The sequence below is a fragment of the Antennarius striatus genome, chromosome 16 (assembly GCF_040054535.1).
Source record: "Antennarius striatus isolate MH-2024 chromosome 16, ASM4005453v1, whole genome shotgun sequence".
Taxonomy (NCBI): domain Eukaryota; kingdom Metazoa; phylum Chordata; class Actinopteri; order Lophiiformes; family Antennariidae; genus Antennarius; species Antennarius striatus.
The window spans coordinates 5,685,179-5,711,580 of record NC_090791.1 but is presented as its reverse complement, the minus strand read 5'-3'; the positions used below and the strand labels follow the sequence as shown (position 1 = coordinate 5,711,580).

Sequence of the window (26,402 nt, the reverse complement as noted above, 5' to 3'; positions counted from 1 at the left end):
CGCTTCCTGGAAATTACAGCATGTCCGATTAAACGTATCTCTTGAAAAAGAGCCAGCAACGATAATGTAATTTCATTTCGTATGAATCCATATAAAAGTTATCATAAAAGCCAATTACATTTTATTTTGAAATCCCACCGGATGTACTTTAGTTATAATAGTTAACTCGATTGGCGTTTCGTCTCCCAGACGCTAGGAGGAACAAGGAGGGATCCGTGCCCAGTCCCAGCGTGGACAAGGAAGCGGGCTGAGACTCCGCATCTCTACACAAAACGGGACGTAGCCTATCTGTCGGATGAGGACAGTTCTTCCCGTTTCACCTGGGAGAGCTTCTTTAAATGGGGACGAGATATGACCACTACATCGAGTGAAAGGAGGGCGTTCGCTCATAAAATAAATCGGTGAGAGTGACAGAAGTTATTGTTTGACAGGCAGAGTTGTGCCGCTCGGAACGCTAGTGACCCGCAGGACGGACCTCCATGGCCTGTAAGCTAGGAGGCATTCCCGACACCAAACCTGTCATTATTAACACATCTGCGTCTAGACTGAACTAAATATATGAACGATAAAACTTTTTGCACTCAGTAAATTGTCTCTGTCTCTTTGGAGAGTTTAACATTTCGTTCTAAATTCGTCATCGTACATTGGCATCTAATGATTGAGCTACTAAGAGTAACGTATTCAAGCTGAGTATTCATTTGTTGACAGATTATTTTCGAACTATTTTAAAATGTAGAAACTAACCAAAAAATGCCTTTAACCTATATAACATTACGTGAATTAAGTAGTTCTATTTTGCGTGTGTAGCGAACCCCTCGCAGCGTTATCGTAGCGACCTGTTTCCACACGTTTCAAACTGGTTTTCCCTCTTCACTTAAACAAAATACTGTAGTACCGCATGGGCTGTAAATACTATAACTCACATTATCATAATTGATTATTGATCGGATTTTTTGATAAATCCTAAGTATTTGCATCATTATTTGCTATAACAGATCGGTTTATAAATGGCCTCTTCCTAATCTCAGTTCCCCCCCCCCCAGATTTATGGTTTTTTCCCAGTCTTTGATTAAGTGTATTTCCTATTCCGTTTCCAAGGAAACAGCTTTTGAAATACCCAACCCGTGAGAAAATAAACAGGAAGTTAGTCTTATTCCTAAATTTAAATTAAAAAGTCTATTTTATAGTTGACGTAAATATTGGACTGCTTGATCACAACATGCACTCTTATTACAGTATATAGCAGAATGTATTTGTTGATTGAATGTCACTGTAATTTCCCGCTGATCATAAATATATAATGTTGTGGTTGTCTGCTATATGATATATTATACATTATACATAGTGTCTGCATCTAATGCTTTCCAAAAGCATTGTCTGTCTTCTCCCGAGCTGGACCCACCCCATTGTTGGGTGCCGGATGCAGGAAAGGGTGGAAAGGGATGTTCTGGTCATTACCCTTGCAGTCAATATCGTTCGTTCTTCCTGTTTTAAAATCGAGGTCCGAAGAGTTGCAGGAAATATTTCCACAACTTTTAAGAGTACCTTATTTCAACAAACATAAAATGATGATTTTAAATGTGACATCAACAGGTTTCTGGCTACAATTATGAGGTGGGAGTACCCCCCTTAGTTTTCTTTCTTGCCCAACATTCCATGTTCATTGATAGAATGAAGACATGAACCACAGCTATGTAATTATTATGGATTGGGAAACATCGAAGCATTTGCAGCTGTGCATCTAAGAGAAAAAACATTTTGACATTCTAGAGCAGCAGCTGTCTGTCGTCTCTGAGAGAGGATTGTTCCTTTTTTTTTTCATACTTCGTTTCTCTTTGAGCATCCCATTTGCTGTTAGTCCATAAAGGCCAGGGACGGAGCTCTGGCTCCATGCCTAGTCCCTGGAGCCAGTTTGCCACCTCTCTGTGAAAACCTGCTTCAATCCCTACTCAGAGCAGCTGCTGGGTTTCAGTATTGTGAACAACCAGAAACTGAAAGCTCTGTGATGAGAAGCCAAGCAAATGCACATGGAGTCAGTGCTTCCTCAATAGAGATTAAACTCGGGATCAGAAAAAAAAAATTAATTGGCATTCATATGAGAGCTGAATTTACAAAGGGTTTTGTTAATGCTGATTTCTCGAGCACTGTAGAGCAAATCATTAAGGCTTTGTAACTGTGGTAGTGTCTTTGAATTCTGGTTTGCTTAGTGTCGTTTAGTATTCATAACCTGACATGTATCAGTCACCCACATCACTCAGTTTCATCGATCTGGGACAACACATCTTTAGGATTAATGGCGCTTTAACATTAAAAAAATTTTTTTTAATTTTGACTACAGTATTTTTTTTACATTTCTTTCTCACTCAGTACGGTAGCTGCAGAGGTCAGAAAGCAAGTATCCAGAGACTATGGCTCGCCTCAGCTGGCAAAGAAACGCGGAGGAGCACACCATCCTGTGAGTCACCCTGTGTTTAACATGCTAGAGTTTGAAGATGGCAAGTTTAAAGTATACACGTCAGTCAGTACCTTCAGGAGGTGATGAGTGTTACTTATTGATATACTTTAGATGACATTCAACACAAGGGAACCAGATGAGTTTCATTACTGTTTACACCAGGAATGAAAGGAGGTGCTTTTGAAATATGATATACCTGCTCTGGTGTGTATGTGCTGAGCTATGAACCAGAGTTCTCAGTGACACGAAAGTCAAGCAAGTCAAGTTGAGTCCCTGCTATATGCTGAAAAATAATTATTTTTAAAATTATTTTTATCTGACCTACTTTCCACATTAAATCAGTCAAAAGACATATGCATAAAATCTGAGTTTGTGTTCATCAATACACAATGTTTTTTAACAAAGACAGCATTTATAAAGGTGCTATGATGCATGAATTGTAGACCAACATCACAAAATTCCATTTTTAAAACAGGTATATCAGGGTGTGGTTATTCACCTGTAAATGCATCCAAAAATATTATTATGAATGCTGTGTTTTGACGTATCATACATTGATGTAGATTCCTTTGACAATTTCAAACCAAATCTTTATCAGTTTCAGCTGTATAACATGTGTATAAGATGATGTGTATAATGACAAAGCTGCTTCCTATTGAGGCTAAAACAACCAAACACAGACGAGACAGCTGGGAGGTAGATCTGTAAACGCTAGCCTCATTTGTTTCTCCGTCAACATAACTCAACAACCATCCAAATGTGATTAGATTGTCTTGAATTGATTTTAATATCAGTGTGTGGTTTACTTCATTAATCCCTCAATGGGGAAATTCTTGTTTTCACTTGACATGCTTTACACACACACACACACACACACACACACACACACACACACACACACTGCAAGCGAAATCCTTGTGAACTGAGTTACTGTCTCCCCATGGATGTATTATGTATGTATGTTATGTATGTACACAGCCCAAATAAAAATGACAGTTTAGAAGATTTTTAGTTTCATTCTCATGTTATTTGAGTGAGTCCACACACTCTTCCTTGTACATTAAAAACAATTCTGCTTCATGAATGATTTAGAACAATAATGAAAGACCTAATTTGGTCCAAATTACACAAATACACATTTTTGTCCTCTACAAAAGACTAGCTGTGTTTTAAATTTACTAATTTCTTGTGTTTAATTTGGTATCTAAATGTTAGGATCTCCCATTAGAGCCATGTCAGCGTTACTACATAATGATCTAAGGTTGATTGACAGATTCCTCTGACGGAGGTGGTTGACCCAGTGGACTTTGAGGAGTATGTGACCAGTCATGCTCCTGGGGGGGAGCCTGGGCCCCTCAGAGAGCTGATGGAGTTTCCCCAGGATGACCTGGAGCTCCTCCATGTGGACAAAGAATACACTACACTGGAGCCCCCACTGCCTGAGGAGGAGGAGTGAGTTCATCTGCTAATGGCCAGCACAACCCTCATACTTTAACACACATCTCTCTGTCATCTTTACACTACCACACACAGATGGATTAATGTACCGTAATGCAGGTCAAACATCACTATAGATACAAGCTAAGTCTTTCTCTCTGCGGTGTGTCACAGAGACTTGTAACGCATTATTAAAAGCATGCTTTGTTCAATTATTAATGTTTTTTTCTTTGTAGCTCACTGGATCCCAGAGTGAGAGATGCCTTGGCAGTCTACACAGATGACTGGCTTGTCATTCAAAGAAAGCAAGTGTTATCAGTTCATGTTTTATCTATTGTTTGACAATGGGTATCACTTTTCGTTGTTCACGTGATCAACAGTTCTATTATTAATGAGATCATTTCTTTTTTCATGTAGATATCAGCACTACAGTACTACATCTACCCCTCACAACTCTGAGCGACAAAGGGAGAGGCAGCGAGGCCTCGTCAAACAGACCTTTGAGCTCGATGACACTGCTGCTGCTGAGCGCCAGGATGACCAGGTAGCTGATGGCGATTGATCTGGATTAAGGCGTGCAGAGAATTGCCAGCTAACAAAGCTTTTATCGAGTTGTGATGTAGAAGTCAGTAAGAGCCAAGTTCAGTTTAATTTGGAAAATTAGTCATGGATAAATGGAAATACCTTGTTAGTTTATCATTATTCCATATGGATCATCTTAAACTGATGAAATCATAGGATCGTCTTTGCCTGGAGAAAAAAGAAATCTCACCGGTCTACCTCATTGTTTTTATAGGAAGAGGTAAAGCGGCGGTCGGCCAGCCTGGATGAGATTCCTAGGGGAAGCTGGGCCTCCAGCATCTTTGACCTGAAGAACTCGTCCCCAGACGTTCTCCTTCCGTCTGTGTTGGAACGAACAGCTCTAGAGGACCTGGACCGCCGCAACACCGAGGCACGCCAGCAGGGGCGCCACAGTGACCTGCTGGGCCTGTACCCTCCCCCAGATGAGGTTTGGCTTGAGTCATTCTTTATCTGCCTCTGGTGCACAACAGACAATGTCAAATTTAAAGGACATTTATTATTTTATTATATGTAAGTTTACACAAGAAGACATACTGAATATCTAGAAATAACAGACTTTTTTTGTAACCAATAACACAACGGCTAAATTACAGCTCTTCTATTCAAATGATGCAGTAAGTTGATTCTGATTTCTGCTTTTTCCACTTGACAGAAGTGAATAACATGAAAAAAAATCACAAATGTACCTTTGTTGTCACATGGCATAGGTATTGTTCCTGGACTTTTAATGCCTGATTGGAAGATATTTCCCTGAAGAAGTTTCGTGACTAGGTTTCATATGCTGTGAAGACGCAATGTGTTAATGATAAATAATGAAAAGAAGCTCTTGTATTGAGCTAGTTTTAAATTTGCTTGAAAATTGGAGCTTGGATGAGCAACAGAACGTAACACTGAAATGAAAACGAGCTGATCTTTGTGATGGTGATGCCTTCATCTTCAGAGGGTCCTACTAAGGAGTATTTCAAAGTTGATGCATTCTCTAATGCACTGATTGATTTTTTTTCCCATCTAAGCTTAACAAACTAAAAGACTCCCATCTATAAAAAGCAAAATTTCATCAACGGTACCTTTTAACAGGATGCTGATGAATGTATTTGCCATCCATTCAGTTCAGAGTTTCCCATAAAGCAAACCCAGCAGCTTCGAAGGGACAGTTTGCTTTTCTTTCCTCTATGTTCTGCTCTACTCACTTAATCCTTCTCTCTTGTCTGTGTACACATTGTCACTTTCTCAGTTCTGATGTTGCCATGGCATCTGTGTAAATGTCATGTGTGTGTGAGTTGTACGTGTTCCTTTTGTCTTTTGCTAGGATGAAGCAGTAGAGAGATGCTCTGCAATCGAAGTGCCCAAAGAACACTGTGGTCAGAGGATTATGGTCAAGTGTCTGTCTCTGAAGTGAGTAACATTTTAAATGTAACGGCAGATATTTCTGTCTTGTAGCCCTGATTCATTTCACAAAAAAACACAACACGGTCTACTTTTGACAGCTATTTTCTCTGTTTTTCAGGTTTGAAATAGAAATCGAACCAATATTTGGAACAATTGCCCTGTATGACGTCAAGGAAAAGAAAAAGGTAATTTTAGTTCCAGTAGATGAGTTTTGCTCCGTAATGCTTAGCTCATGCTGGATAATTGAATTTCCCTTGTCTCAAGAAGTTCTAAGTGGTCTGGTGGCTGAGATCACCGAGTCAAACTGAGTTAAAATCCCTTGACATGCACTTTCATTATTATCTTTCCTTTCCCTCCCTCTGCTCTTCCCTCTCTTATCTCAATCCTCCTCCAATAGATTTCAGAGAATTTCTACTTTGACCTGAATTCAGATCAGATGAAAGGGCTGATGAAACCCCACACACCTCACACAGCCATTTCTACACTGGCCCGATCTGCCATTTTCTCCATCACGTACCCTTCCCCTGATATCTTCTTGGTCATTAAGGTACTGGAAGAATCCGCTTATCAAACGGCATAAAATAGTATCTTTATCTCGCACTCAAAGCTAATGTTTGCCTTTGATTTGAATGCAAAATCTTTATAAAGAACAAATTGATGTACACGATTAAGAAAATGTTTTAATGTGTTAAAACTATGTGCTTTTAATCCAGCTTGAGAAAGTGCTTCAGCAGGGAGACATTGGAGAATGCTGTGAGCCCTATATGGTCATGAAAGAGTCAGATTCCTCTAAGGTAATGAGACCAAAAATGTGTTTTAAGCTGTTGCAATGCTCATGGCTGGCAGCCAGCATGCACATTTAATCTCCAGTCATAAGCATTACTCAACACTGTGCAGACATCTTCAATATTTACCATCTGTTACACATCTGTTGGCTAAAACAGGTTACTATTTGAAGCCCTTCTCATACGTTTTTTTGTTGTTGTATCCCATCTGCTCTCTGGGGTCAGCACAAAGAGAAGCTGGACAAGTTGCGTCTGCAGGCGGAGCAAGCATGTAACCGCCTCGGACGTTTTCGCATGCCTTTTGCCTGGACAGCCATTCACCTCCTAAACATTGTCAGCACTGTGGGGGGTCTGGATCGGTTGGACTCTGACTCAGACTCTGGTACTGCTGGCTTCAAAGGCTTACAGTGACAGAAGTAACATTAGTTGATCAGCAAATAATAATCATCCACATACTTCTCTTATATTATTGTATGTTGTTTTTTTTTCCTGATAGAGAGAAAAAGTCATGGGACATGGAATGAGAGAAAGAAAAAGGCGTATGAGCGGATGAGTGTGGGCGATGACATCTGTAATTTTGCCACTTTCCGGCCAGCCACGCTGACCGTCACCAACTTCTTCAAACAGGTCAGACTGACCAACAGTAAAAGTCCTGACTCATTTCATAAAAGATGTCATAAGTTAATCATCACAGTAACCATGTGTTGTGGAAAAGGTACAAATCATTTTCCTGGTAAAGATGAATATCAAATAATTAAAATAATGTTCTATCAATAAATAATTCATACTGGGTGTCACTAAAAAAACTAATAAAGTTACACAAATATAATCTGTGTTGGCTGTTTTATAAGATTATTATTGTTTATGATTTTAAAAAAATTATTTTTCCAATAAAATCATTGTGAGATTAAAGGAGTTTTACAGGTGTTTTAGCTGTGCAGTCAAATTAAACTTAATAAAAAATGCTTCTGTATATTCATGTAAGTAAATTTCTGTTCTGTCACTATATATATCTCAGTTATTTCATTTATAACTGTATTATAACGTGCTTTTTATAACGTCCATATAAACTCCTCTTTTCTTTTTGTGTTCATGCAGGAGGGGGACAGACTAAGTGATGAAGACCTCTACAAGTTTTTAGCAGATATGCGTAGACCCTCTTCTGTTCTGCGACGCCTGAGGCCCGTCACAGGTAAACATGAAGCTTTCATACCCGCGTCTAAAAATTTCATGTATGATTTGTCATTAAGCTTTTTTACAGGTCATATTCAACACTCATATTCAGAGACATTTTTTCAGGTTGTTGAATCAGCCGTCTCATTTCCTCAGGAAGGGCTGGATGTAATTTCATTACATCTGATACAAATGTTCACTTAAACCCCGAGATAGATCTGGCGGTCATTGTGACCTCATGAAATATGTTCCTGGCCACAAAGTCAAGAATTCATGTCTTATTATAAGATTTCACCCAAATGCTCATGTCTGAATGAGCTTTCTATTGGTATTCAGAGTATGTCAGTACAGTATATTCAAAAATACATATACAGTAATGCTTTTTTTTAATTCGATTTCCTCAAAGTCAACTAAATATTGTTTGGACTTAAATTACATAACCTTTGGCTATTGATTGTGGCTAACAATTGCAAGTTGGTAAATATATTTCCTGTCTTGTTGACTTATTTTGCCCCACAGCTCAGTTGAAGATCGACGTCTCCCCAGCTCCAGACCTGCCTCATTACTGTCTGTCACCAGAGCTGCTTCATGTGAAGCCTTACCCAGACCCGCGAGTTCGCCCTACTAAAGAAGTCCTGGAATTCCCTGCTCGCTACGTATACGCACCATACACCACCTACAGGTGAGTGTTCCTCTACACACAAACACACACACACACACACACACACACACACACACACTCACACACACACACACACACACACACAATGCTTTTACACCGCAGTAGAAGGAGAAAGAAGAAGAATATTTTGTAATTCTCTGAGATTGCAGTTAACCAACCTTTTGTGGCTCAGGTATTGGGTGTCAATTACGTACCATACAAAACTCAGCTTGTCTTCCAGTGTCACTAGAACATGCTTAAAGTTGCTTTGTTGATGATAATGGAGTGCTTAGGTCAGGTATGACCCATTATGATTTCCTTTGTTTTGCTAACATTAGTGAGGATGATTATCCTCTCACCAGTTAGTGAAATGTATGACTGTTTGATAGACTGGTGCAGTCATTAATGTAGAGTGTGTATTTCAATTGGCAAAGCACACAACCCTGCGGCTTTCCCACGTGGATACTAAGTTCATACATTTTTGTGGAGCCCAGTTATACATTTTTCAGTCTTTCAAAGAGGAAACTGTGGATGAGGGGATCAAATGGAGGGATGGTATGGTAAGACTCTAAGATGTTTGGATCATTAGACGCCCTACAAACAGAGCTGAAGTCCACAAATGGGACCCGAGCAAGATGCTTGTGAAGTTCCTGTGCTTGGGAAGAAGGTGTAGCAGGCAGACCTGCCCTTATAGTCAAAGTGGAGCGGAATGTTTGTGTCAAGCAGCAGCTTCTTCAGGCATTTCTTTAATATGGATGACAACGTATGGAACAAATCGACATTGAGCCATTCAGTGCATTCATTCGTTTGTTGGACTGTTGATTTCCTTTCTGCTGGAGCTGAAGTCTGCTGTAGCAAAGGAGTACGCAGCTACTGAATTGAAAAATCACATTTCAGTTTATATTGTTGTGCAAAACGTTGTACAGAAACAGTTATCTTGTTTGTATACAAAAAACAAGAATTCAAATCATATATGTACATGTTTATATAAAGTAGTGTGTATATATATGGTGTATATTGTATTTTCAATCTTATAAAGTTTTACAATGTACATCACAGTCAAACAAAATAAAGACACAAAATTATTATATGAGAAATTGGTAAGAGCCACAACAAAGAACACGTTCATAACAATATGGGGAAAATATTTTCCAGCCCTACAGTGGGTCCATATCAGCAGAAAGCAGAACTGCAAAAAAAAAGAGACATGCTGGCAAAAATTGTTTTTGTGATAACAATTGCTGTCCATGGGCAAGTTTGTGTCCTTGATCTAGAAAGGTTGGAGAACTACTGATCTCGGGCTTACATAGCAGGCTCAGAAGGGAGTGCAATAGAGCTACAGACTTGGTATCTTTATGTCTTCATCCCATTCAGACGTCTGTTGAATGGAGGCATCAGTTGGGGACCATAAAACGACTATGCCACACCTTCACTCTGCAAGCAGGAAATAAAGGTGTTAGCTTTATTGTCTAAAAATGTCACAAGTTTCAAACATGTTTAGAACAAACGATTTACCAAAGTCTGCAGTTTGGTGAGTTGATTGCTTTGAGTTTCAATGTTTTCTTTATGGAACTGGATCAAATGCTGCAAACCCTGGAGGACATATGAGTGTTCCTGGGCTGTCTCCTAAAAACAGAAATAAAGACAGAGCAACATCTACTGAATGTCTGTAAATCATTGACTGTCTTTCACATTTATAACGCCGCCTGATGCCTTTGCTGTTTCTTTTATCTTCAAGTTGTAACTCTAGAGAAGTTTCCATCTTTCTCTCACCTGCAGCTGTTTTATGCTAGTGGTTACAGCGTTGCTGAGATACGTTTCCAACCTCTCCGCTTTCATCTTCAGCTCGTCTTCATCCTGTTCCAAGCTGACCATCTGCTCTTTCATTGTCTGGGTCTGAGCCTGTTGCTCAGTCAATTGTTCCTGTGAAAAGAGGATTGAACTATATTATTCTATTTCTGTGGCATTTATAGGACATGTAGTTTATTTAATAATAATAGAGGATTATCCATAAACACCAGCAAAATCAATTAAAGAATCATATGGGGATTTTGTGGCTTACAAAAGAAATGAAGTGCCCATGAACGGTTACATAACTGTAGAGATTTTGTTATGGTGTTGCACATTTTTGCCCAATCACGTAAGACCTGCTTTATTTTGTCTATTTTGCTTTTTTTTTTTCATTTCAAGAGCTAAGAATCACTGATCTCAAGTCCGCTAGAGATTTTAGATTCTTAACACACTGCCGATCTTCCTCTTCATCTGGATGTTGTGTCTGCTACATGTGTACTTTGATTGTACGGCTGACCGATTATCTCTTGTGTAATTGCAAAACCATTCAGCTGCATCTGAGGCTTGTTTGTTTACATTTCTGAGTGTCTTTACCTGTAGCAGTTGTACGACTTCTTTCATCTGTTTCTTCACTTCTGCAGCCTGCTCCGTCTCCATCCCAAAATTTCGGAGAGTTTCCTCGTGATTCTTCAATGTCTGTCTGATTTTAGCTAACTTTGCCTCCGTGGTTTCATAAACATGGTTCAGGGAGTTGCTGAATTGTAACACGCCAAATATAAGCAGGTTGATTTCTTCTTGTGTTGAAGAATTGTCTTCTATCTTGAGCGGTTTCCAGACCGGACCTGCGTGAACAGCTCTCAATCCCCCGGCCAAGCAAAGCAGACAAAGCTCCCAGATCATTTTTTTTTTTTACAAAAACAAGTTCTTTTTCATCAGTTCAATCTGTTAAGGACAATATTGTTTGAAGTATCTATAATAAATGTGAAGAAGATTCCACTACCCAGCTATCCGATATATGATGAATCTGGAAGGAGGGCAGGGCGCCTTATATTCGAAGTGTACATGCAATACTGTGGTAAAATATTAGCTCAGCTATGGTTCGATGACAGGTCCTGTCTGTGGCCTTTGTCTCATTGACCTTGCCTTGAGATTCTAATTTTGAAATATAGGTCACAAACATGTTTGGCATGCGTAACAAAATTTTTATAGAAAATGTACAAGAGTATGACAGTAAATGTTGTAAATGTTATTTTCCTGGTACATCATTTCTGAGGAGTAGCTAAGTTCAGATGTCTCAAAGATCTGGATGAACGTTACCTCTGATGTTTGCCTTTGAGTCATAGTGACTTTTTCTATGCCAAGCCAACATGTGGTCACAATCGTTCAGAGAGCAGAGCTGAAAGTGTGTTTATCCTTTCTGAGAGTTGGTATCGACTTTTGTTTGTAGGTTAAAAGTGTGATGTTGCTTACAACAAAACAAGCGGAAACTGTGGTTTAGAACCGCAATAAAACTTTGTCACTGCTTCTTTAACTCATCTGTGTTTTTCATATTTTTTATTCTGTCCTCATCCCTTTTTCTTATTGTTTGCCTTTGCCATTTTGTCTTTAGAAACTTGCTGTATGTCTATCCGCAAAGCCTGAATTTCAGCAGTCGTCAGGGCTCAGTGAGGAACATCGCTGTGAAGGTTCAGTTCATGGCTGGAGAGGACGCCAGTCAGGCTTTACCGGTGAGTCACAGCAAAGGATAATGAGTGATTGTGAGGCTCTTCAAAAAATTAAATTCCAGCCACATAGAACAGCCCGAGGCAGTGAAATACAATGCAATCTATTCTTGGTAGACTGATTACCTGCAAGAGGATATATATTTTAAAACAAGAAGGAAGCAAAGTGTAGTTGATTCAGTAGTTAGTAATTTTACCTCTGTGTAATTTGAAGGCTAAAATTTGTGGTTTTTATCTGACAGTTGTGGCCAAAAAGTTGACCAAACATAGAAACCTCTAACCAGTTAACCGTTCTAAACGATGAAAGTAAAGAATTTATTTTGCAAGTGATCAAAAAGTTTGTTCCTAAAGATGTCAAAAGTGAAATTCTAAACGTGATAGTTAAGATTGATGATGATAATGTTGGTCATGGAACAACAACATTTATGCTCTGTTTGACCAGGTCATCTTTGGGAAGTCAAGTTGTGCTGAGTTCATGAATGAGGCGTACAGTCCTGTTGTCTACCACAACAAGTAAGACTCAGTTTCTTATTAATCCTCGCTGTTGGCCATCCAATGGAATCTGTCCAACTGTTATCCTCAGAGCGTTAGCCTTCCTTTAATGTTGTGTTTAACCCTCGCACGTAAGGTCTCCTGAGTTTTATGAGGAGATGAAGATGAAGATTCCAGCTAATCTGACAGACAACCACCACCTGCTGTTCACCTTCTACCACATCAGCTGCCAGCCCAAGCAGAACACTCCACTGGAGAGCCCTGTGGGCTACACCGTGAGAACACTGGCTTTTATTTAATACTCCTACACACTTGCTTTATAGTTTCCTCTGTTGTCTCGCCATGGGTGCAAGGGTTGTGTGTCTTTCTTTCTGCCTTCAGTGGATCCCTCTGATGCAGCACGGCAGGCTACGCACCGGCTCTTTCAGTTTACCCGTGTCTGTGGAAAAACCTCCGCCGAGCTACTCTGTACTCACTCCTGACGTGAGTGTGTTTCAAGAGATCGTGCCAGTGTCTATTTGCTCAGCAATTTCCTGCTCCTTTACGATGTGGATCAGTGTTAAATGAGTTTGATTTCACTCCGTTGCAGGTTCAGCTTCCAGGCATGAAGTGGGTGGATAATCACAAAGCGGTGTTCAATGTTGAAGTGACAGCAGTCTCCTCGGTTCACACTCAGGTACACAAATCTGATTTTCATGTCCACAGTATCTCCCTTAAGCGTTTTATTCATGCTACTTTTAAAAACCCCGTTGAATGTGATTATTACCCACCAAAAATAAAATGAGGAGGGGGTGGGAGAGGAGTCGGTGACTTCCTTCCATCACTATGTTTTGCTATTGTGTATCTCAAAAAATTGTTTTTTCTCACAGGTCTGTGAACACAACAACTAAAAACTGAAATTGTGCCTTTTGCTACTAGAGATTTTTTTTTTTAGTTTTTGTTTCCATAGTTACAAGGTAAAGTCAAGTTAGTGGTTGATGTAATGTTGATTTCATTTCTACATACACGCAACACTCACGCACTGAGGTAAAGGCAGGAATTTAAATTATTTATTTAGTTTCATGGTTGAAAATGGAAATTTGGCTCATTTTATGAGTGGGATTTGTGTAAAGTAACAAACATAACCCTTATATAATTAATGTTCTTTCATTTACCTTTAGGTACACAACACCCACATACTGAAGAGAATGGTTGATTTTTCTCTTAGAAATTGAGCAATTTGATCTTCTTGAAAATAACAGAAATAGCTTCTATCCATTACTTATTTAGTTTATCTAAGTAAATGGAGAATATTAATTATTAAATTAAAATACAGATAACCCAGAGATGTTGGTGTTCGAATAAAACATAATATTTAATCTGAAACTGCAGGATCCCTACTTGGATAGGTTCTTCACGCTGGTTTATGTTCTGGAAGAGCATTCCTTCCCCTTCCGCCTGAAGGACGTCATCATCACTGAGGCAAACATGGAGGGGGAGCTGAAGGACAGCATTGCTGCGCTGAGGGGGGCTCTACTGGATACCTGTGTCAGCTTTCTGCACCAGCTGCTCAACAAGATCATTCAGCTCATTGTTTTTCCACCGGTGATTGGTGGCCAAATAGGTGAGTGAATTCTGAAGGACAGCTGATAATAATCAAAGCTACATCAATAATTTGTGGCAAATATTTACTATTATTGATCATTTAGGCAACTTTTTTTTTCTGTATGCATATTCAACCGGGGTCACAACAAACAGGACATGAGGCCAACTTATTTTGGTGCCAATATGAAATACAGTTATAAATAATAAAAAATAAATTTTTGTTAATATTGATATTTCTAATCTATTTTCTAAGAAGTGCAATTATTACCAGAATAATCCTTACAGCAATAGATCAACTCATTATGTCTCACGTCTTCCTCCTCTCTCAGTGAACCTCGGCCGGACCGCCTTTGAAGCTATGTCGTTATTGGTCAGCCAGATCCATAAGAACTTGGAGGGAAACCATGATCAACATGGCCGCAACAACCTTTTGGCGTCCTACATCCAGCACTGCTTCCGTCTGCCAACTGCTGAACCCACAGTGCCGCAGACAGGTCAGTCACGTGAGACGCTCAGCCCTCCATTCGACTGCTGGCCGTCTTTTTGGTTGAGTGAGTGAATGTTCATTTAAAATCACTAACATGACAACTCTATTTGTTCATCTCCATTCGAAGCTGGGACACACTCCTATGAGGTGCCTTTACAATACTCCACTTTATCTAGAACAGCAGCCCGCCCAAGCAGCCTGCTCTTATCCCGATCTAAGAGCATAAGCAACTCCAATCCAGACTTGGCCACCACACCGGTGTCTCCTGATGAGGAGGTGCAAAGGATCATGGGGAGCAAGGTGAGTGGTGTCTTCTTGTGAGTGAGCTGCACAACTGATGTTCTTGTAGTTGGTAAATTTTGAAAGGGACTATGGAGTCTAAACATGATTAAAAAAACTTGCTTTTTTTGTGTGTTTTAAGAAACTTCATGTGTGTAATTGCTATGACTTTTATTTTTGCGCCATTTTTTGTTAATTTTGTAGATGTAGTACATTATCAAATGATCTCATAATTTGTTTAATTTACATTAAAATAAATGGCTCTTTAATGACAAATTCCCAAACGTTGTATGCTTTAATTTGCAGTGAATAGAAACAAAGGACCAGTAGAAAATAAATTGTTTTAAGTTTTGTGTGTTTTTCCTCTTTCCTTCTTGTGTTATGTTCCAACTTTCTGTTTCTCCAGAATCAGGCTTTTGATAGTTTTCTCAGCCAACTCGGTAAGCCAAGGTTGACTGAGAGCTCTACCAACAGTTACGCATTTTGCTTTATGTGTTTTTTGGCCCTTTTCTTTCATTAGTCACCTCCAGCCCCTCTTTTGGTCTCCCTTCTCTGGCTTTTTTTTTTTTTTTAACCCCCCAAGATTTGATTATTGGTTCTACCCTAATTTGACTTTCAGTTAATCGTTTGTGATTTAATTACCTCCCCTTGACTCACTGTGCCCTTGCCTCTTGCAATTCTGTGTTTGTGTTTTGTCTCTGGTGGCTTATGGTAGGGCATTGACCGTTCCCATTCCTGGGTAAACTCTGCTTATGCCCCCGGGGGTTCCAGATCTGTGCTCCGCCGGAACCCCAACTCCAGCTGTGAGCTCAAGCAGGTGCCAAATCCTCCCTCCTCCCTCCTCCTCCTCCTCCTCCTCCTCCTCCTCTCCTTTTAATTACTTGCACATCCTCACATCACCATCCCCGACTGTCTCTAATCACTTCATACCTCTAACACCGTTTTAACTACAAAAACACCTTGTCTGTCTTTCACCATTCATCCTTTCACTGGTAAATAACCAACCATGTCGTTTGAGAGGCGTAACCTCTACCTGGTGCTTGTCAGCTCAGTTCCTGCCATGCGCTCATCATACAGACTTTTCTCGCAACCATCCATTCACTTCCATTCACCCATTTTCTCATTACTTTGCTGTCATTTCTGTGTGTTCACCTCACCATCACTCCATGTCAGGCAAACGACCGCACCTGCAATCGCATGTCTGCCTACCTGGACAGCGTGGCCTTGTTTTCAGTTCCCACAAGGCAGATTGCAAAGAAGGTAAAACTGACACCTACTGTAACAACATGTAAACGTGACGTTCTTCATAGTAAACTAACCCATTTTCAACTTTGAATGTCATTAACATTCATCACAAGTCATGCCATTGTAACACTTAACAGTAACGTAATACTCTACTCATTGCATTTGTGTTTTTTTTCATTTATTTTGTTAACTGCTTTTTGTTGAAATTGTTTTAATTTACTTTTAGGTTGTCTTTCTCAAAACATTTAGTGAATTACTATCAAGCATTTGCAGTTGTTTGAACAAACAAATTCATTCTTTAAAAACCCCCAAATCAGCAATGTATAAAACATAGAACAATTTGATCATTTTTTCATCTTTATTGCTTAATTAAAATGGTAAAAAGAGCAGACATCTATCAGAGCTCAATCCTCCATTGATTGCTCACTTTCCACATGACATTTCTCCAGTGAAGTTCACTTCTTAATGCAATTTGTGGCCACACTTTATTTGCCATGTGGCAAATAGACCAAATTTGTGAGGATCTCACCTCCATGTGAGTCTGGTGTTCTCTGAAATACAGGTGTTGCTCCCTGATGAGCTCCTTGAACAGGCAGATTGACTCCCAAAATGTAATGGACTGAAAATGCATTCATAGTTTTTTGAGTAAATCAGCTAACAGCAGACGATTCATTGATTTTTTTAATGTGTGCTTGTTTTTAAATTGATAACAGCAACAAAAAAGGAAAAGAACATCGTGCACATCGTGAGAGTTCTCAGAATACCCCTGTTTGGATCATTCCACACAAATTAATTTATCACTGCTCTTGAAAAAGGACATTTTCAATATATTTCCTTGTCCGAGAGTAAGAATGGAACAAAGGATTACCATTTAAACATGTATTTGCTCAGAGTATGTCACTACATTGGTGCAGAAGCACTTTATGAAATCAGAGTGAACAAATTATTCTGTTTTGTTTTAAACATCTTCCCAAGATTTTTGCGATCTGAGCTGTTTCCTCTTATAAGCTCAACTCTGCTCTGTTTTATGTGTAGCTGCTCCACGAGGAGCTGGCGTTGCAGTGGGTGGTTAGCACCAGCGTTGTGAGGGAAGCGGCACTGCAGCAGGCCTGGTTTTTCTTCCAGCTAATGGTTTGTAGGCTTTTGAATAATAATAATTTCAAACCAATTTCTATAACAAAATTAAACCCCAAATGTTTGCTGTCTGTTCAGACAAAGAGCGTGGCGCACCACTTGTTCCTGACCTCAAAACTGGACACTCCTAGACGTCAGCGTTTCCCAGACCGCTTCGTGGACGACATCGCTGCACTGGTGTGTGCCATCAGTGCAGACATTGCCAGTCGATACCAGAAGGTACACGAGCCACAAAACTACATCTGAGCTTTTTTCTTTCAATTTCTATCTCGTTGTTTTTATAATGATTAAAAAAACAAACATGTTTTTTGTTCATTTCCTTCCTCTCATTTTAATAAAGGATGTGGAACTTGTGGAGAGGTTGAATAGCAGTCTAGCTTTCTTCCTGAATGACCTGCTGTCTGTGATGGACAGAGGTTTTGTGTTCAACCTCATACGCTCCTACTACAAACAGGTGCCTTTTGTCCCTTCCCCATTTTCCTTTTATATTAAACGCTTTAAATCTTCTTAGTCTCACTCATGTTTCAAAACTGCCTTCTCTGGCTCAAACAAACAGATTGCCAACAAGCTTCACACAGCGCAGAACCCCAGCTCTCTGAATGCCCTGAGGATGGACTTCACTCGCATTGTCTGCAGCCATGAGCACTACGTCATCCTAAACCTGCCGTGTTCCACTCTCAGCCCTCCATCGTCCCCCTCCCCCTCCACCTCCTCCACCACCTCACAGGTACTGGAGCAGACACAGAAATGTATAGAAGTAATTTACAGTTTTCATGTTCTCCTGTCTTTTGACTCATCTTCACCCTCCAACCTGTTGTCTACAGAGTTCAGTTTTTTCTAGCGTGGCGCAAGACCAGGGTGTGGCGACCATGTTTGAGCTCTCTGTACCTTTTCGCCAGCAGCATTTCCTGTCTGGTTTGTTGCTCAGTGAGCTGTCTCTCATCTTTGATCCCGATGGAGAAGGGTAGGCTCTCAATATTTCATATGTGAGAAGTAGGATTGTCATGTGGTGTCCCCATACTACATCAGATTTAGATCTAGGAATAGGAGTATGGTTTTTATTTGATTGTGGGCAGAAAGAAACAATATACTGTTGTTTTTGTACTGTGTTGTGTGTGTGTGTGTGTGTCTGATATTTATTATATGTCATGTATATATGTCCTGTATTTCTGTTTTTCTACCCACAGGCTTTTCTTTCTTCATAAGAAGGCCATTAGTGCCGTTCACTCCCTGCTTTGCAGCCATGATGCAGACCCTCGCTACACCGATGCTCAAGTCAGAGCCCACATAGCTCAGCTCTACCTGCCCCTCATCACCATCGTCATGGAGACGTTGCATCAGCTCTATGACTTCTCTGGTGAGCCTAATGCAGCCTACTAATACTGTTACTTCATACAGACAGCTATTTCTTTTTTCAAAATGTTTTCTTTCCAGCGTTCTCGCACCTCAGGAACCTTTTTTCTTGGCAGACTCCTCACCCACCCGAGTCCGCCATGCGTCAGCCTACGTTGACGACATTGACCCAGACAGCGGCAACCATATAAGTCAGTCTGTTGCCATGGCAATCGCCGGCTCCCCTTTGCCCCATACCAAAGCCAACCCGTTCCCGCTACCCACAGTGGTGAGTGATAGCAGCAGGGGTCAGGGTGTTCCCCCAGGCTCCACAGACTGACAGGTCACAAATCGGCCTCCGTGTGGGAGGAGGCTCCCTCCGTTTGACGGATGATCACTCTGCCCTTTCTGTAGCTCCTTAAAAACACTGATTTAACTAGCATTTGCATTCCTTACCATGATGTTGTTCTTCTCTGAAGTGCTCCTTTTTTGACTGTTGATGGCTCCCTGTCCTTCTCCTTCAAACAACCATTTTGTGATGAAGCAGATTAAGACTGCCACTGAGTTTGTGTGTTTGTCTTTTGCAGCCCGGGCGCCAGTCCAGCTCTCTGTCTGCAGAGTGCAGCAGGACTCTCCTTGTTTGTTTCCTGTGGGTGCTGAAGAATGCAGACGCCGCTCTCCTGGAGCGCTGGGTGTCTGATTTGTCTGTTCTGCAAATTAACCGCCTGCTGGATTTGCTGCATCTCTGTGTGTCTTGCTTTGAATACAAGGTATTAAAAATACACACCGTCCCTGCTGTGATAGTACTTTATCTTTCAAACATCTGATAGGATCAAAAACAAAATACGGATGTTAAATTTCGACATCACAAAGCAGTGGTACCGCTGTGAGAAACATGTTGGTAGTTGTTTCAAGAAATGTACATGTTCTCTTATTATCAATCCTTCAGTAACTGTATTTTTGTTTGTCTACAGTCATTCATCATATTATATTTTCAGTGTTTGTTTTTTGCAGCATATTTTTTAATTTTTAATTTTTTGCAGCATTCTGCAACATTTTTTTTCTATAGTCATTTATTATACTATAATATTGGTTTCTAGTTTTTTTTTTTTTAAGTTCCTTGTTCATCTTTCTTGTTGGATAACTTCTGTTGTTTGTCACTGTCTTGTAATGGTTGATGTTTGTAGGGGAAGAAGACTCTGGAGAGGATCAACAGCTTAACATTCAAAAAGTCACAGGACATGAAGGCACGACTGGAGGAGGCCATCCTGGGGACCATTGGGGCTCGTCAGGAGATGGTCCGTCGCTGCAGGGGTACATAAGATGAGAGCACAGTCGTGTGTGTGTGTGTATGTGTGTGTCTTTGTTTGAGGTGTTCATTCATTTGTATTCATGGAATCTGTAATTTGTTTGCTTTTACAGAAAGGAGTCCCTATGGCAGCCAGGAGAATGTCAGATGGAGGAAGAATGTCACTCACTGGAGACAAAACACAGACAGAGTTGACAAGTGTGTTTGTTTTTGACATTCATTACACCTTACATTTGCATTGCATACAAAATAGAGACAGATCTCTGGATGAGAATTGAATCCATGAATATGTTGTAATATGCTGTCGCTTCAATGTTTAAATGATGTAATGAAACAATTAACAGATCAAGATCAACTCTTTGGCTTTAATGATTTTATTCCTGGTTTGATTGCTTTTATTGTTTTTCTTCTATTTTACTTATTTTATTTTTTATTTCATCTTTCTATTAATATGCAGTAGAAATGGTTAGATTTATTTCTGTAAATATTATCAAGAATTTATTCTTATCAAGAAGAGTATTCTTGAGAAAAAAAGGGGATAGGAGTTTAACAATTTTACACTTCTACTCCTTTTTGGACAGTGTTCATACATTCCCAATGTATTTATTATTTTTTATTATTGTTGTTTTTGTGTTTGTTGTTAAAAACAAATAATTCATTCATTTTTTATTTCATTCATTCACTCAAAACTGACCCTTGTGAAAACCTTACAGGAGTAAAGCTGAAGTGGAGCAGGAGTCTGTGGTGGATGGAAACCTGGCTACTGAGGCCTCTCTGATTGTACTGGACACACTGGAGATTGTTGTCAAGGTAAAAAAAAAATTGTAATAGATGGGAGGTCTTTTTAATCCTCATTGCTGCACAATTTTTGAATAATTTGACATGTGTGTCTTCTGTCAGACTGTGGTGGCATCCGAGCTGAAGGAAAGTGTTCTTGGTGGAGTTCTGCGAGTCCTCCTCCACAGCATGGCTGGGAACCAGAGCGCCCTCTTCCTGCAGCACTGCTTCACTACACAAAGGGCTCTGGTCTTCAAGGCATGTGATTCACTGGTTTGCCTTCAGTTTATTTGTGCAGCTTGAAAATGTCATAGCAAGTCAACATATATTGTTTATTTATCACCGTCACTCATTAACCTACTGACTCACTTTAGTGCTCTTCAGGAAAATCTAGCAAAATATTGTATTTTTATTTATTCAGTCTTAACATCACATGTGGTGTTTATAATCAAATCACAGCCTTTTAAAGAAACAAATAGTAGATTGTGAGATATTTGTGTATGGAGTATATAAAATGAAAGTGTCCATGAATGCAGTTCCCAGAGATGCTGTTTGAAGAGGACACGGAGCTTTGTGCTGACCTGTGCCTGCGTCTCCTGCGTCACTGCAGCAGTAGTGTTGGTTCTGTGAGAAGCCATGCCTCAGCTTCTCTTTACCTGCTCATGAGACAGAACTTTGAGATTGGCAATGTAAGTCTAAGCAATGTCTTTACAGTAATTTGTTGGGTTTTTGTTGTTCACATTGTGAGCAGGAATAAAAAACATCTAGGAGATAAACATGAGATGTTTGAAAAATTCAAGGTATTGCGAGTGAAGCAAGTCTTCTTTTTTTTTTTTAAACAGAACTTTGCTCGAGTAAAAATGCAGGTTACCATGTCTCTGTCGTCATTGGTGGGAATGTCACAAAACTTCAATGAAGAGCACCTTCGACGCTCACTCAAGACGATCCTGACCTATGCTGAAGAGGATGTGGACCTGCGTGATACTCCATTCCCAGAGCAGGTGGATACCAGCCTCTGTCCCATCAGGATCTGCTAGAATGCCTAAAAACTTAGCTAATGTGCTGTGTTGCTCTTTAAAATGATCAGGTCCAGGATCTGGTGTTCAACCTGCACATGATTCTTACTGACACTGTTAAAATGAAAGAGCATCAACATGATCCAGAGATGCTCATTGACCTGATGTACAGGTACTGTGATGCATGTTCATAATCCTCATAAAATATAAAATAAAGGTCACAACTAGAATCTCCAGCGCTTTCTTTTTTTCAGGATTGCAAAGGGTTACCAGAACTCACCCGATCTGCGGCTGACGTGGCTCCAAAACATGGCGGGAAAGCACTGCGAGAGGGGAAATCATGCTGAAGCTGCCCAGTGTCTGGTCCATGGTGCAGCACTGGTGGCAGAATACCTGAACATGCTGGAGGATTGCCGCTACCTGCCGATTGGTTGTGTCACATTCCAGGTGAGTGTCACCGTTTCATTGGGTGATTCATTATGTGGGCAGCTGAATGTGGCTGCAGGCTGGACTGAAAATTGTAACTTTACACTGACTCGTTTGTTTATCCTTCAGAATATTTCATCCAATGCACTGGAGGAGTCAGCTGTTTCTGATGATGTCTTGTCCCCGGAGGAGGAAGGGATTTGTGCTGGGAAGTACTTCAGTGAGTCTGGCCTGGTGGGCCTCCTGGAGCAAGCAGCTGCCTCTTTTAACATGGTACGACTCACATTCTCCGACCACATGGTGACAGACTGCTCGCTAACACAGCAGAGGGTTCCAACACCACCCCGACTGGGACTGTCATATGATCTGGTGGTTTGTATAAAACTGACTCTCAGGTTCTCTAACTCCAGGCTGCTATGTATGAAGCCATAAATGAAGTGTATAAGATTCTGCTGCCCATCCATGAAGCCAACAGAGATTTCAAAAAACTTGCTTCTGTCCACGGGAAGCTGCAGGATGCCTTCAACAAGGTCTACAACCAGGTCAGTTGGCACAAGTCACTGGTAAATAACTCGGATGATAATGTTCTAAATTAGTAATCCTGGATTCCTCCTCATTTGTCTTTTCATTTTTTTAAACTTTTCCAGAGTTCAGGATGGGAGGTAATGAGTTTATTTGTTATATTCCAAAAATGGTAATCTAATTCAGTAATTCCTTCCTATTGTAATAATATTTTCTTATTCTCCTCTCCCCCTCTGGTGTTATTGTTATCGGTGAGTATTAAAACTATTTGTTTTCATTTTGCTCTTGTACTACCAAATATCCTGCTATCTGTATACACTAATACAATGCTGGTTATGTTAGCCTAGCCTAGACATCCTTATTCTGCACCTTATTGCCACATAAAATATTAGAGAAAATCAGAAAATTGCAAAAATATGTAAAAATTTCAATTCTGCACATTTAGGCAACTTCTCCACATCAAAACTGTCTTATTTCCTCGTTTTTTATCCATTTGAAATAGGTCACATAACTTGCATGATTGCTGAAATTAATTCTTTGGATTTGCACATTCTTCAATCATCTCATCTGTTCATCCTTCCTCAGTGTTCAGAGAATGTTTGGGACCTACTTTCGGGTGGGCTTCTATGGCTGCCGGTTCGGGGACCTGGACGAACAGGAGTTTGTCTACAAGGAGCCATCAATCACCAAACTGGCTGAGATCTCACATAGACTCGAGGCATGCTGACTGGTCATAACACCAATAAAAGTGTCAGTAGCGATTTATGAGCCACACATTTCTGAAGATGAATGTCTTTGGTCCTCAGGAGTTCTACTCACTGAGGTTTGGTGATGGTGCAGTTGAAATTATCAAGGACTCCAACCCAGTGGACAAAAATAAACTAGATCCCAACAAGGTGAGATGAAGTTTACCTGTAATATGTGACTGATACTGTGTAAGTATAGATTGAATTGTGTCACTGATTGTTGGTGGTTGTTTCAGGCCTACCTTCAGATCACTTATGTGGAACCTTTCTTCGACACGTATGAGCTGAAGGAAAGAGTCACCTATTTTGACAAGAACTACAACCTGCGCACCTTCATGTACTGCACTCCGTTCACTCTTGATGGGCGAGCCCACGGCGACTTGATCGAGCAGTACAAACGCAAAACCATCCTTACAACATCTCACGCCTTCCCTTACATCAAGACGCGCATCAATGTGATCCACAAGGAAGAGGTGGGTGTCTGCTGTGGAATGGGGTTTGAACAGTGGATATAGAACTGTAAAACAGCTAACAGCTACTTTGGTTGTCTTTGGTTCTCTAGATAATTCTTGTCCCGATGGAGGTCGCCATTGAGGACATGCAGAAAAAGACTCAGGAGCTCGCCTTTGCCACCAGCCAAGATCCTGCAGATTCCAAGATGCTGCAGATGGTGCTGCAGGGCTGTGTGGGAACCACTGTCAACCAGGTGCCTGTTTAATACGTACAACTGATGATGTATTATCAGAAGTCTTTATCCTAAAGGAGTGAAACATCTGTGTCAGTGTTTGAAATTGTGACAGACATTCCTTACCAGATAACTAAACAGTGTCTCCCCCTCACAGGGCCCCCTCGAAGTGGCGCAGGTCTTCCTCTCAGACATTCCTGATGATCCAAAGCTGTTTCGCCATCACAACAAACTTCGCCTCTGCTTTAAAGATTTCACCAAGAGGTGATGACACACTCCACGACACAGACGCAGACTGCTGGGTGACTAATAAAAACAAAAATCCAATCTCCCTGTGTATTCATGCAGGTGTGAGGACGCCCTGAGGAAAAACAAAGCCCTGATTGGACCGGATCAGAAAGAGTACCACAGGGAGCTGGAGAGGAACTATAATAAATTGAAAGAAGCTCTGGGTCCTCTGATCAACCGCAAGATCCCTCAACTGTACAGAACCCTGGCAGCTCCGACTACACAAACACAACGGTAACATGAGACATTACACATACTCACACACGCCTACGCATAGAAACACTCAAAATGATCTCATGCTTGTAACATCAAAGCAACAAAAGAGCAACATAAAACCAAACTTTATGACACTCCAGGCCGTAGACTTAGACATCTTGTTAGTCACACTGAGGGGAAGAAAACTTCAAATCTACTGGTATTTCTCACACTTTTACATAATCTATAAAAGTGAATGCAGTTCATCGTAAGTTTCTTTTTCTTTTTCGGGGTTTTTCATGTCCTTCTGGTTTGAGGCCTGCAGACAGCTGTTTCCTAATCAAACACAGACAGACCTACAGCACCTGCCAGAGCTATGCTTTGATTCTTAAGTGCATATTTTGGAAGAACTTCTGTCTTCCAGACAAAAACTGAATGCAAATAGATATTATTTACTACATTATTTACAGAATTAAGTGTTATCACACTTGACTTATTTTTGCAGATTTACCCAAAAAAGCACTTAATCACACTTAATCTCTATCGTCTTGCTTTTGCTCTCACAGGAACTCCTTCAGTAGATCTAGTCTCCGCTGAGTGGACTCCTGAGGAATGAACTGGATAACAACGCAGACAGAGAGCTTCGCTTCATCCCGTCTGTTACCCCTCCCCCAACGTATTGCACGCCAACTGTCACAAGCAAACATCCATCGTCTTCTTCCTACTCCAAGCTCGTTATTTTACCCTCCTGCCTCCCCTGACCACCCAGTCGTGCCATAATCCCCCCACCATTTCCACCACATACATGTAAACACACACACACACACTTGTCACCCCTGCTGAACACCCCCCCCCCCCCCATTCACCACCATTCGCACACCTCTGTAGCAGAAAACTTCAGCTGTTTATACTGTAAGGTTATCTGAACTGTAAACATCATCATTTGGAGCAAGACTCAAACATGTCAGGGTCTTAAACCAAAAGTAAACCCAGAGAAGAATCCTCTCAGTAATCTCTCCAAGCTTAATCTAACTTTATCTTTTTACATGTCTGGAGCTGCCAAACATTTTCTGTCCAAATTGGGGGTTTTTTGTTTTGTTTTTTGTTTTTGCTGATGCATCTGTTTGGATTCTGCAGAGACTTTTTGTTTTGTGTCTCAGCCTCATTTAATTTGGGAGAGATTTTTTTTGACAATGTCTGGTAGTAGTTCCTTCCAGTTGATTATTAGATAGTCTTGGGAAGTTTTCTAATTTGTTATCAACTGACCAAATAACTGGCATTCCTTCTTCTTTATATTGTCCCAGTAGGGCTGTTTGTCTATGAGAATTCACTGCAGAGTAGAGGTGGGATCTGTCTGTCCAAGGTTAGGCTTCTAGTGGCAGTTTAAGAATTAAAGGGATTATTACTGTCAGGTGAGAAAGACTGGATTGTATAATTGAATGTTTTGATTTTATTTTCTTACTGTGAAATTATCTTGTAATGCACTGTAGTCACATCACATGTAACACTGCCTTAAGCCAAGTTATGTTCCTGACTCACACAAATCTGTTCAACTGTGACATTTATTACCTTACAGTAACTGATTACATGTTTGGCTGTGTCGTGTAAGGCGACTCTTCTTTTTAAACTGATGTCAAAAAGCACTCCAAATGCCTTGTATATGTCAACACTGTTTATATAGTCATTGTAGCGATTTCCAACTACTGTATCTAAGATATTGCACTATTGTACACAAACTGCAACACATTAACATTGTAACTAGTGAGATATCCTCATCTTTTGTTAATTTGCAAGACTGGAGGTTGTTTTATTTTTTTTTTTACCAATTAGATACTTTGTTTTATTTATTTACACTTTTTTTTACTGGTTTCTATTAAATTCCTCTTCCTTC

General features: G+C 40.3%; 2 protein-coding genes across 3 annotated transcripts; one reads left to right on the top strand and one right to left on the bottom strand.

The window, feature by feature from the left end:
- Nucleotides 1-237: 237 nt before the first annotated feature.
- dock6 (dedicator of cytokinesis 6) lies at nt 238-26,402 on the top strand. Of its 2 annotated transcripts, XM_068335981.1 has the most exons (50): nt 238-401; nt 2,368-2,455; nt 3,729-3,907; nt 4,129-4,197; nt 4,310-4,436; nt 4,689-4,901; nt 5,784-5,869; nt 5,982-6,048; nt 6,261-6,410; nt 6,577-6,657; nt 6,874-7,030; nt 7,145-7,275; nt 7,747-7,840; nt 8,341-8,503; nt 11,883-12,000; nt 12,437-12,507; nt 12,623-12,761; nt 12,868-12,969; nt 13,076-13,162; nt 13,858-14,089; nt 14,400-14,564; nt 14,685-14,857; nt 15,552-15,653; nt 16,010-16,096; nt 17,117-17,212; nt 17,294-17,434; nt 17,556-17,669; nt 17,772-17,942; nt 18,040-18,179; nt 18,403-18,572; nt 18,685-18,836; nt 19,135-19,317; nt 19,735-19,861; nt 19,970-20,054; nt 20,570-20,666; nt 20,757-20,891; nt 21,170-21,322; nt 21,476-21,634; nt 21,721-21,821; nt 21,904-22,096; nt 22,205-22,348; nt 22,486-22,617; nt 22,723-22,737; nt 23,190-23,315; nt 23,404-23,493; nt 23,580-23,816; nt 23,906-24,049; nt 24,186-24,292; nt 24,377-24,550; nt 25,078-26,402. In XM_068335981.1, exons 1-50 carry the CDS (start codon nt 352-354, stop codon nt 25,106-25,108), a joined length of 6,348 nt encoding a protein of 2,115 aa, XP_068192082.1. In that variant the 5' UTR covers nt 238-351; the 3' UTR covers nt 25,109-26,402. The 2 variants fall into 2 exon arrangements, with proteins under 2 accessions (XP_068192082.1, XP_068192083.1); XM_068335982.1 differs by lacking the exon at nt 16,010-16,096.
- angptl8 (angiopoietin like 8) lies at nt 9,361-11,272 on the bottom strand. Its single transcript, XM_068335984.1, has 4 exons — nt 10,868-11,272; nt 10,256-10,405; nt 9,998-10,108; nt 9,361-9,916 (listed from the first exon to the last, which is right to left on the bottom strand). The coding sequence occupies exons 1-4, from the start codon at nt 11,171-11,173 to the stop codon at nt 9,899-9,901; spliced, it is 585 nt and encodes a 194-aa protein (XP_068192085.1). The 5' UTR covers nt 11,174-11,272; the 3' UTR covers nt 9,361-9,898.

Coding starts and splice junctions, on each gene's coding strand:
- dock6 (XM_068335981.1), top strand. CDS start 352: ATGACCACTACATCGAGTGAAAGGAGGGCGTTCGCTCATAAAATAAAT. Junction 7,841..8,340: donor ACGCCTGAGGCCCGTCACAG/GTAAACATGAAG, acceptor TTTGCCCCACAG/CTCAGTTGAAGATCGACGTC. Junction 20,055..20,569: donor AACACAGACAGAGTTGACAA/GTGTGTTTGTTT, acceptor AAAACCTTACAG/GAGTAAAGCTGAAGTGGAGC.
- angptl8 (XM_068335984.1), bottom strand. CDS start 11,173: ATGATCTGGGAGCTTTGTCTGCTTTGCTTGGCCGGGGGATTGAGAGCT. Junction 10,406..10,867: donor AAGTCGTACAACTGCTACAG/GTAAAGACACTC, acceptor CTCTTTTCACAG/GAACAATTGACTGAGCAACA. Junction 10,109..10,255: donor CTAGCATAAAACAGCTGCAG/GTGAGAGAAAGA, acceptor TTCTGTTTTTAG/GAGACAGCCCAGGAACACTC.